The sequence below is a fragment of the Mobula hypostoma genome, chromosome 4 (genome assembly GCF_963921235.1).
Source record: "Mobula hypostoma chromosome 4, sMobHyp1.1, whole genome shotgun sequence".
Taxonomy (NCBI): Eukaryota; Metazoa; Chordata; class Chondrichthyes; order Myliobatiformes; family Myliobatidae; genus Mobula; species Mobula hypostoma.
Window position 1 is genome coordinate 60,651,196 of NC_086100.1, and position 12,002 is coordinate 60,663,197.

General features: G+C 44.6%; 1 protein-coding gene across 3 annotated transcripts in view; it reads left to right on the plus strand.

Moving 5' to 3' along the window:
* Positions 1–12,002, plus strand: part of ppm1lb (protein phosphatase, Mg2+/Mn2+ dependent, 1Lb) — a 147,339-nt gene that overhangs the window by 15,428 nt on the left and 119,909 nt on the right. For 2 of the 3 annotated variants that reach the window (XM_063045839.1, XM_063045840.1), the window contains one exon: positions 51–9,876. The exons of the other annotated variant lie outside the window; for it this stretch is intronic. In XM_063045839.1, coding sequence (XP_062901909.1) covers positions 1,933–4,035 — 2,103 coding nt within the window. In that variant the 5' untranslated portion in view covers positions 51–1,932 and the 3' untranslated portion in view covers positions 4,036–9,876. Of the gene's footprint in view, positions 1–50; positions 9,877–12,002 lie in introns of those variants that run through there. 3 annotated transcript variants of the gene reach the window in all.

The window sequence follows — 12,002 nt, forward strand, 5'->3', positions numbered from 1 at the left end:
CCAAAGTGCACTGCTTATATATGCAACTCTCTTCTGTTTTGTCTGTGCAGGATATGAGGATATCTCTTCTGTTTACCCCTTCACTACAACATCAGGACCAAGTGGAAACAAGGAGATGAAGGAACAGGAAGGAAGGAAAAGAGAGGAGGAACTTGATGAGGATGAGCACAGTGCGTCATTGCACCTGATCACACAGCACCATCTCAGAGACTGGCACTGCGGGGATGAGAAAAGTAGGTTAGAGGGGCATTCGACTGGTAGAGGTGCCAGGTCTGAGCAGGGCACTGTCTTTCAGAAGAGGCATAGGAATCTGATGTGGGTACTCCCGAGGTTGAAGCAGTTGGAGGGAGATGGTTTACACATCAATACTTCCCCCAGAAGACTCAAGTGAAAACTACATTTGGGATACTTTAATGAGAAAGCTGATACAGATGAACAGTGAGGCGGTGGGAACATTGTCAGGCTTACCTATTCAAATTTAGGATACAACAGGAAGCTTGTCCTCACAGGGGAGATTTAGGTACATTCTTCCCATCATTTATCTTGGTGTACTCAGTTATTTCAGGGCTTTAAAATAAACCTTTTGACTTCAGTTGAAGGAGTTTAGATTTTACTAGCATGAAGTACATCTCCTTACCCATTGCATAGCAGCCTGCACAATATATTGTGATGTACATTATTGTCAGTTGCATTGCCGTAAGTATCTACCATTGGCACTGATCAGCTTGTCAGAGCATGAAAGATTTTGTTCCTTGTTAGCATCTGCAGATCGGAATTGCGCCAAGTTTTTTTTGTTTCATCTGGAGGTTGGAGTGATTTAAACAGAAAACCATTCACCAAGATAAACAGAGATGTTGTGCCAAGGCATTTTAGTAGCAACAACAGGGATTGTAAATCATTGTGGTAGTCCCACAAAGCAGCAAATATGGAATATTGTGTGTCTTTTGGATTCTCACTCATGCTTTTTGGTGTACTGTGATCATGTTGTTACGAGAATACACATAAAATTAAGATGTTTGCTGGCCTGGGCTAGCATCAGTGGCATCAGCAGTTGGTCTGCCACCTGCCCTCAGGGGAAGGAGAGATAAGGAACAATGGAGCAGCGTCTGGAGATGTGTAATGAAGGGACGTGGGAGAGAGAGAGAGCTGTCTGGAGCGGCTCCCCCCTTTGAACCCTGAACTGTTTGAAGTGATGGACAGGCGATACCCCAGCAGGGGGATAAAAAGGGACCGGTTCGCTAAGGCAGACACACGCCACCCGAGGTAACGAGACCCTGGAAGCGGTGCGCCTCTCACGAGTGGGTGAGAAGTATCAGACAACGACCAGGGTGGAAAGGTACGATCAGCGGGAACCCGGTGTGTGTCCGCCCTTGCCTGGGTGCCGGGTTCACTGCAGAGGATCGACCGCATCTGGAGGAGGGGTCACAGTCGGTGACCTCAGGTGACATCACCAAGGACCCGCCCAAAAAGCTGCTTGTGAGCCATCCCGCCGGTCTGTGAGTGAAGCAGTGTTCTGAATGATCAGTTGTTCCTGCTCTATCTCTCTCTTCCCCCACCTTGTCCATCGCCATGGCAACGATTACTGCGAACTGAACTTTGAGTCACTTTGAAATTTGGTCATTTACCCCTAGATAACGATAGAGCTTGATTGATGCTGTTATCTTAATTCTGTGCACATGTGTGGTTAACATTGCTGAACTGTTGCATTTATTATCCTTTCGATTACTGTGTTGCTTGTTTCTTTAATAAAACTTTCTTAGTTCTAGTAATCCAGACTCCAACTGAGTGATCCATTTCTGCTGGTTTGGCAACCCAGTTACGGGGTACGTAACATAAGTGGGGTTCTCGTCCGCGATTTTGAACGCTAAATTTGGGACGGAGTAAATTGATTGGGTTAAAATTCCCGAAAGAAAGAAAAGACAAACAGCAGAAATGGAGGTTGAGGAATTTATAAAGGCGCCGACCTTGGAGGCATTAGAGGATGCCAGGAAATCGGAATTGATAGCTGTGGCAAAACGGTTGAATCTTTCTAAGGTGAAGTCGACAATGAGGAGAGAGGAGATACACAGAGCTATTGTAGAGCACTATGTATCTAAAGGTGTGTTTCCCCAAGGTGAGCTGGGGGTGGTGTCTATTGAAAAACCTGCTGGAGACGCGGTACAGGTGCAGCTTGAAAAACTGAGACTCGAGCACGAGTTCCGGGTACGGCAGTTAGAACACGAAGAGAAGAAGAGAGAGTTAGAAAGGCAAGAGAGAGAAAGACAGTTAGAGAGAGAGGAGAAAGAGAGGCAATGGGAGCGAGAAGAGAGAGGGAAACAGAGGGAAAGGGAATTTGAGCTGGAAAAGTTAAGGATAAGGGCCGAGCAGGGGCTCGTGCCGAACCAAGGTGGAGGGTTCCGGGCGACCCAGGAGGTTAGGCTGGTTCCCCCATTTGACGATACCGACGTGGATCGGTACTTCCGCCATTTCGAGAAAGTGGCTATAAGTCAGGACTGGCCGAGGGATAAGTGGGTTGTTTTACTTCAGAGTGTACTGAAAGGGAAGGCCCAAGAAGCTTACTCCGCTTTGTCCGCGGAAGATGCCCAGAGGTATGAGGTGGTGAAAGAGGCCATCCTCAGGATTTATGAGTTGGTCCCGGAGGCAAACCGGCAGAGGTTCCGGAATGCGAGGAAGCAGTGGGACCGCACGTATTTGGAGTTTGCTCGTGAGATGCAAACATATTGTGAGCGTTGGTGCGCCTCGAAAGGGGTAGAGGGGGATTATGACAGACTGCTGCAGCTGATTCTGATTGAGCAGTTTAAAGGTTGTGTCCCTGAGGGTATGAGACCCTACCTCGATGAGAAAGAGGCAGCCACGTTAGCCGCAACTGCTAAGTTAGCGGATGAGTATGCGTTGACGCATAAAATGAAGTTTGCCCCGAGTAAAGGCTACCAGAAGGGTAGTCAGGACGGAGGGGAGAGTCCGCCGGAAAAGTCAGAAAGTAAGCCGGGGACTAGTGAAAAGGATCAGGTAGACCGGGAGCAGTCTGGTCGGAAGTCTCCTGGGGTCGTCTGTTATAATTGTGGGAAAGTCGGACACTTTGCGTCCAGGTGCTTTGCCCCAAAGAAGGAGACGGGAAAAGGAAAAGTGGAAATTTTGAATGGCTGTATCAAGCTGTTAAGCGAACCGCTAGGGAAGGACAGGTCTGAAAAAGTCCAGGAAGGGCGCGAGAGGTTTATCTCGGCCGGATTGGTGTCAGTGAAGGAGGGGTTAAAACCAGTTCCAGTGCGGATCTGGAGAGACACGGGAGCGTGTCAGTCACTAATACTGAAGAGTTTATTAGAGTTTAGCTCAGAGACCCAGACTGGGGAGGTAGAGGTCAAAGGTGTTGGGGAAGGGACAGAGTCAGTCCCTTTGCACCAGATACACTTACAGAGCAACCTGGTCTCTGGACTAGTCACGATCGGGGTGAGGTCCGAATTACCGATGAAAGACGTGGAAGTTTTGCTCGGTAATGACATCGCCGGGGGAATCGTGTTCCCAGTCGTGAGATTGACAGGTCAGCCTGCCAACAGTGAGGCCCCGCCCATGGACTCACAGGTTTATCATAGGGCTGCGGTAGTGAATTTAGCTGTGGTGGTAAATTTGGCTGAAACGTTTCTGCCAACCTTGTATGAGACAGGGTGTAGTGAGATAAGAGGTAGTGAGGGAGCTGGGACGGACGTAGCAGTAGCCAGGAAAGAATTTGTGCAGACGCAGGAGCGAGACGAGGGGCTGATGGTTTTGGCAGAGACCGCTCTCTCTGACACAGCCTTGACAAGCTATTGTGCGGAGGAGGAAGTGCTAAGGAAGAAAGGGAAATCAAGTACAGTACCCGCAGATGAGGAATGGGGGGTGGTGCAAAAGAGTTATGGGGATGAGGTTTTTAACATGGCCCACGAGGTACGCCCCGGTGGACATTTTGCGGTGCTGGAGGAAACAGTTGGTGGAATCATGAAAGAGAGTTACGGCTGCCCAGGGGGAAAAATGTTATTGATCATGACCGACGCGAACTGAGACGGTCACCGGCTTTTGATATGCTAACAAACCTAGTCGGTGTTAGCGTGGAAATCAATGAAGCTAGGGGCCCCCTGATAAGAGGAAAAAACCATTTTGAAAAGATTAGGATGGGATCGGTCAGATGGGAGAAGGCTATTGTTTTGGCCAGGTCTACTGATAAGGTCTCTCCCTTAATCCCCGAACAAAGCGAATCTTTAGAAGGAGTAATTAAACGACTCGCAGCCATGTGTTTGATTGTCCCGAGGAAATGCAAAGAACTGGGACGTTGGGTGATTGTGGTTACAATAGGGCAGCCAAGTAAACAACACCCATATTTTTTGAGTAATTCAGTGACTAAAGGGCTGATGAACACAGAGGTGTGTATTGGCAAGTTAATACGGCTGTCTGAAGCCAGTTTGATAGTGAACCTTGAAAAAAATGAATTCGGCCACACGAGGGTCACTTACCTGGGAATTGTGGTGACACAGGAGCAGCTGGCAGCGATGCAAGCTACAATGCAGGCTATCGCTGACCTCCCAACCCCGACAGACAAGAGGGCCCTCAGAAGACTCTTGGAGATGGTGGGGTACTGCAGGAAGTTTTGCAATAACTCTGTGGTCAATACCCGTCCCCCTCCTACTAAGCCCTTGCGAGAGAAAATTGAGTCGGAATGGGACGACCCTTGTTGTTGTGGTCCGGGACAAAACCAAATGAGAGGTTACATTGGTCGCAATTCATCAGTGTTTTTGGCCACTATGAAGTTTGCTGAGTTGGAGCCTGGTCTAAGGGATTATTAATAACACGTGTAAAAGGAACAGAAAATGTGATGACTGTCTGTCAAGGTGTTGACAGCTTCAAACTCGCTGTGTTAGCCAAATAGCTGATAAAGATATATATTGTGTATGTATCAAATAATGTAGTCATGTTTGTAATTTTTACCTCCCGGTAAAAATCCTTAAAGGGGGGAAGTGTTACGAGAATACACATAAAATTAAGATGTTTGCTGGCCTGGGCTAGCATCAGTGGCATCAGCAGTTGGTCTGCCACCTGCCCTCAGGGGAAGGAGAGATAAGGAACAATGGAGCAGCGTCTGGAGATGTGTAATGAAGGGACGTGGGAGAGAGAGAGAGCTGTCTGGAGCGGCTCCCCCCTTTGAACCCTGAACTGTTTGAAGTGATGGACAGGCGATACTCCAGCAGGGGGATAAAAAGGGACAGGTTCGCTAAGACAGACACACGCCACCCGAGGTAACGAGACCCTGGAAGCGGTGCGCCTCTCACGAGTGGGTGAGAAGTATCAGACAACGACCAGGGTGGAAAGGTACGATCAGCGGGAACCCGGTGTGTGTCCGCCCTTGCCTGGGTGCCGGGTTCACTGCAGAGGATCGACCGCATCTGGAGGAGGGGTCACAGTCGGTGACCTCAGGTGACATCACCAAGGACCCGCCCAAAAAGCTGCTTGTGAGCCATCCCGCCGGTCTGTGAGTGAAGCCGTGTCTGAATGATCAGTTGTTCCTGCTCTATCTCTCTCTTCCCCCACCTTGTCCATCGCCATGGCAACGATTACTGCGAACTGAACTTTGAATCACTTTGAAATTTGGTCATTTACCCCTAGACAACGATAGAGCTTGATTGATGCTGTTATCTTAATTCTGTGCACATGTGTGGTTAACATTGCTGAACTGTTGCATTTATTATCCTTTCGATTACTGTGTTGCTTGTTTCTTTAATAAAACTTTCTTAGTTCTAGTAATCCAGACTCCAACTGAGTGATCCATTTCTGCTGGTTTGGCAACCCAGTTACGGGGTACGTAACAATGTTTATGGAAGGTACTTGTACAGGGTCACTTGTTTTGATAGGGAGACTCACTGAGGCCCATAAGAATTATTGTTCAAAAGTAAACCAGTTATGAGATATTGCCTCCCTTCTTTGCTCAGCAGGATGCTGAAGCTCATGATATTGAAAAGGAATCTCCTCCAGAGCTTTATTTGTCCTGGTGCTCCTGTTGATTTTCTAATTGTGGTTTTTGATGCTCAGTATGTGGGGTTTCTGACTAGTGAATCAGTTGTTCTCTCCGGTTGGCCAGGTTATGCAGCCTGCACCACACCACAGGAAGACCCTCCATCAGTTAGGCAAATTCAGCCCTGGACTGCTGACAACACTGTAGTCTCATTTTCAGCATAATAGTAGTATTCTACACTACTACTCTTCTTCTTTTGAATTGGCACTCAGCTAGAATGGGAGGAGAACAAAGTGATGTCGATACCAACTGGATAGAATAACCTTTGTTCCCCCTTTATTGGCAGTGTTGTTCATTAAGAAGGCTGGCAAAATGGATTCCTTGATAATGATTAAGTTGGGGAGCTGCCAGGAAAAGTGGAAGTGGTGTGTGAATATTCTTCTTTGATACACAGCAACTTGCACATCAGGAAGAAACCCTATAAAACTAGATTCTTCCAGGGAGCCTTCATGAAACATGAGTGTACTAGATGGCTGCTTGCACCTTGGGAAAGACAACAATCCTGGAAAATCCCTGTGCACGAGATGTTGCCTTCTATTCTTCACAAAAACCAAAGGCCACAAAGTTGTTCCTCTATGTATACAAAGCCTGGATGACTTCTCTCCTGCTCTGATGGGTAATAAACTGAGAGATATGCTAAAGCTCTCTAACAGCCACCAGACGCCTGGAAATTGAAAGCAGTTGACCTCCACGGTAAGAGTGCGCCATACCCAAAGGTCACCCTACTAAATGTCGAAGATCTCATTTATCACATCTTGACAACCTGAGCTAATATTGCTCATTTGAGAGGACCAGGCATGATCCCCTATCTGTAAAGACCCTTTGGGAGCAAGGATCTGAGGACATCGGTATAACTGTGACCTGTGTGCTGACTGTGACCCTCCCAGATTTGCCTACAATACTTGCAAAGCTTCCAGTAATAAAAATGTTGCTAGCATTGAAGTATCCATCAACAAGTCGCTCAGCTGTTAAAGGTTGCAAGGAGCACACACTACTGGTTTGAGTACACTCTGAGGACTCTGGGAGATGTTTCAAACGTCTACAATCTATTCTGGTATCATCTTACGATGTGTTTCAATGACAGGAGAATAGTCCATTAATCTACAAATAAATTAAGAATGCTGCAGGTTTTAATCATTATTCTGAAGTGACATTCTTCAATGTCACTTCGAGGAACTTCCAATGTATGTCAGACCAGTTATAATTGTGCTGTGTAATGATTGACATCACGAAGTTCACAAGTAATGCTGGAAGAATGTCAAGTGCATTAACAGGGATCATGAATGAAGGTGAAGGTGCAACTCATTTTGCAATGAGTATAATTTCATCTAGAAATTATAATTTACATTCAGCAAACCCAATTTCTGAAAGAAGCATCACCAAATAATCTAATTCCTTGGTTCAAGTCTCTGGAACCTTAGCTTAGGCTACGTAACAGAATATATTGTGTCCAAAGTTGATTGAAGTTTGGGCAAAATGAATTTAGAAATTTAGAAATTTACATTGTATAAATCAATTGTATTTTTAAAGTTATTTTCTTATTTTCAATGTGCTTTTATTCTGATGATAAAGGCTTTAAATCTGTTAGTTTCTATAATTTTGAAGTTTATTTAAAATTTATGGTAAATATTTCTATAACTTGTGACTTTATTATCAAAAGAGAGCACTGCGGCTTACTTAAAAATCTTTCTCACAGAAATATTCATTAGCACTCAATGAGAATCAGAATCAGGTTTAATGTCCCTGGAAGAGAGTGTGGAGGTATTAATAGAGATCTTTCTAGAATCACTAGAGTCTGGGAAGGTTCTGGAGGACTGGAAAATTGCAAATGTCACTCCACTGTCAGGTGTGCTCCCAGTGACGCTTCCCAGCCTGCACATGCGGGCACCTCCCAGTCTGCACCCAGCTAATACGATTCATCTACAGCTCGTTCCAGACGCATCACCTGCAGCCTATTTTACCCCAGCTGCAATCCACAGTCCTTGTTCTGACTCAATCTGTTGCTCCTAGCTTTTTACCCAGCTTAAAGTTTACCTTGCTGTCTGTTGTGTTTAGTTCCTGTTCTCTCTTGTTTTGTGGCCCCCTTGTGGTTTATAGTTTTGTGGTCTATTATTAAAGTTATTGTTCACTGCTCTGCTTCTCTGCTCTTGGGTCAAGTCTCCTCTACATCTCCAGACATCCACTCAATAAGAAGGGAGAGAGGCAAAAGACGGGAAATTATGGTACAGTTCGGCTAAATTCAGTGGTTGGCAAGATGTTAGAGTCCATCAGTAAGGATGAGGTTTTGGGGAACTTGGAGGCACATGACAAAATAGTCTGAAGTCAGCATGGTTTCCTTAAAGGGAAATCCCACCTAACAAATCTGTTGGAATTCTTTGAGGAAATAATAGGCAGGCTAGACAAAAAAGAATCAGTGGATATTGTTTTACTTGAATTTTCAGAAGGCTCTTGACTAAGTACCACACATAAGATGCTAATCATGATAAGAACCCATGGTATTACAGGCAAGATACTAGCATTGACAGAAGATTGGCTGGCTGGCGGAAGGCAAAGAATGGGAATAAAGGAGGCGTTTTCTGGTTGGTTGTTGGTGATTAGTGATGTCCTTCAGGGGTCAGTGTTGGATCTGCTACTTTTCGCACTATATGTTAATGATCTGGCAGATAGAATCAATTGTTTTGTGGCCAAGTTTGCTGATGATATAAAGGTGGGTGGAGATATACTTTCTGTTGTGGAAGCAGGGAGTCTGCAGAATTTGGACAGATTAGGAGAATGGGTAAAGAAGTGGCAGATGGAATATAGTGTAGGGAAGTGTATGGTCATGCACTTTGGTAGAAGGAATAAAAGCGTAAACTAAAATGGAGCAAATTGAGAGATTGGAAGCGCAAAAAGGACTTGGGAGTACCAGTGCAGGATTCCTTAAAGGTTAACTTGCAGGTTGAGTTGGTGGTACGGAAGGCAAAAACAATAATAACATTCATCTCCAGAGGGCTAGAGTATAAAATATGAACATAATGTTGAGGCTTTATAAGACACTGGTCAGACTGCATTTGGAGTATTGTGAGCGGTTGTGGGCCCCATTTCTAAGAAAGGATGTGTGGAATTGGAGAGAGTCCAGAGGAGGTTTACTACAATGATCCTGGGAATGGAAGGGTTAGTGAATGAGGAGCATTTGATGGCTCTGGCCCTGTACTTGCTAGAGTTTAGAAGAATAAGGAGGGATCTCATTGAATCCTGTGGAATATTGAAAGACCTAGATAGGGTGGATGTGCAGAGGATGTTTCCAATATTGGGGAAGTCTAGAACCACAGGGAACCATCTCAGAATAGAAGTGTGATCCTTTAGAAAACAGATGAAGAGGAATTTCTTTAGTCATGGAGTGGTGGGTAAAATCATGGAGTTCATTGTCACAGATGGCTGTGGAGGTCAAATCATTGGGTATATTTAATAGGTATGGATGTCAAAGGTTATGCGGAGAAGGTAGAAGAATGAGGTTGAGAGGAAAATAAATCGGTCATGATAGAATTGCAGATCAGACTCCATAGTCTGAATGGCCTAATTCTGTTCTACATCTTATGCTCTTATTGTGTTATGTCGTGAAATTTGTTTTGTGGCAGCAGTACTGTACAATACATAAAACATACTTTAAATTGAAATATTTATGTACAAAACCATATCAATTGTACATAATATTAGCATGTTTTAAAATATCAAGTATACTCAAGTAGTGAAGACATAAAAATTAAGATCATGGCAATACAGGTCTATTACCAACATCGAACAACAGGAATTCTGCAGATGCTGGAAATTCAAGCAACACACATCAAAGTTGCTGGTGAACACAGCAGACCAGGCAGCATCTCTAGGAAGAGGTACAGTCGACGTTTTAGGCCGAGACCCTTCATATCTTCTCATATCCCCTTTGCCAATCCCCTGTCCAGCTCTTGGCTCCATCCCTCCCCCTCCTGTCTTCTCCTATCATTTTGGATCTCTCCCTCCCCCTCCCACTTTCAAATCTCTTACTAGCTCTTCCTTCAGTTAGTCCTGACGAAGGGTCTCGGCCTGAAACGTCGACTGTACTTCTTCCTATAGATGCTGCCTGGCCTGCTGCATTCACCAGCAACTTTGATGTGTGTTGCTATTACCAACATCATTCTTTTCATATTAGTCATATGTGAATGTGTAGAATAATACAATAGTAAACCACTTGTTTTGTCAGCCTCAATCCCAGAAGTGTAAAATGATAGTTGCCCAGATTTTGTTGTGGCTGGGTCTGCATCAGAAAAGCACAATTAGATTTTAGTCTTTTTGCTTATCAAGTGCCTTAAGGTCAGAATCTGAAACAGGTTTAATATCACCAGCATATGTTGTGAAATGTGTTGGTTTGTGGCAACAGTGCATTGAAATATATATTAATAAAAACTGTAGATTACAATAAGATTATTTTAAGAAAATAAATAATTAGTTCAAATGAGAGTGAAAAAATACTGAGGAAGTATTCATGGGTTCATTGTCCATTCAGAAATCTGATGGCGGAGGGGAAGAAGCTGTTCATGAAACGTTGACTGTGTGTAATCAGGCTCCTCCCTGATGGTAGCAATGAGAAGAGGGCATGTCCTGGGTGAAGGGGGTCCTTAATGATGGATGTCACTTTGTTTGAGGCATCGCCTTTTGAAGGTGTCCAGGATGCTGGGGAGGCTAGTGCCCATGATGGAGCTGGCTGAGTTTACAACTTCCTATGGCTTTTTCTGGTCCTATGCAGTGGCCACACTAGATGGTGATGCAACCAGTTAGAATGCTCTTCACGGTATATTTGTAGAAATTTGTGAGTGTAACATAACCAATTTCCAAATGAGTTTAGTGACTGTTATGCCTTCTTTGTAATTGCATCAATATGTTGGGCCCAGGATAGATCCTCAGAGATGTTGATACTCAGGAACTTGAAACTGTTCACCCTTGCCACTTTTGATCCCTCAAAGAGAGTGTGTTCCCTCGAGTTCCCCTTCCTGAAGTCCACAATCAATTCCTTGGTCTTAAGGACATTGAATGCCAGGTTGTTGCTGCAACACCAATGAACCAGCTGATCAATCTCGTTCCTGCATGCCTCGTCAACATCTGAAATTCTACCAATAGTTGTGTCATCGGCAAATTTATGGATGGCATTTGACCTTGCTTAGGCAGGAGTTGATTCTAGCCTTGACAAACCTCTCAAAGCACTTCATTAGGGTAGATTCAAGTGCCACTGAGCAATAGTCATTGAGGCAGCTCACACTCTTTTTGGACACTGGTAGGATTGTTGCCCCTTTGAAGCAGGTGAGAAACTTCAACTGCAGCAGTGAGAGATTGAAGATGTCCTTGAACACTCTTGCCAGTTGACTGGCGCAGGTTTTCACAGCCCTACCAGGTACACCGACAACGTCTTGAAAGATGTTCTGATATTGACCTCTGAGACAGATCACAGGTTCTCTGGATGTTGCAGGGATTTGCATAGTCATAGTTCTATTCTCTCTTTCAAAGCATATATGAAAGATGTTGAGCTCATCTGGGAGTGAAGGATCACACGCCATTCATGATGTTAGGTTTTGCTCTGTATGAAGTAATGGCCTGCAAACCCTGCCGGAGCTGCCGTGTATCGGATTGCATCTCTGTCTTCAATTGGAATTGTTTTCTCATTCTTAAGAGCACCTTCCATAGTTCATACCGAGACTCCTTGTATAGTTCTGGATCTATACGAGATCTTGTATAGATCTAGCCCTCAACAGACTACGTATCTCATGGTTCATCCACAGCTTTTAATTTGGGTATGTCTGGTGTGAACTGATTAAGTACAGCAGGAAAAAGCCAGTGTTAATCACTTTAACCAGGCTTTGTGGCAAGTTATCTTCATTGGTATGTGCCAATAAGTATTGATTCATTTCATACATGTAATTTTGTGTGACATATTTTAATTGTTAAAAATCTGAGT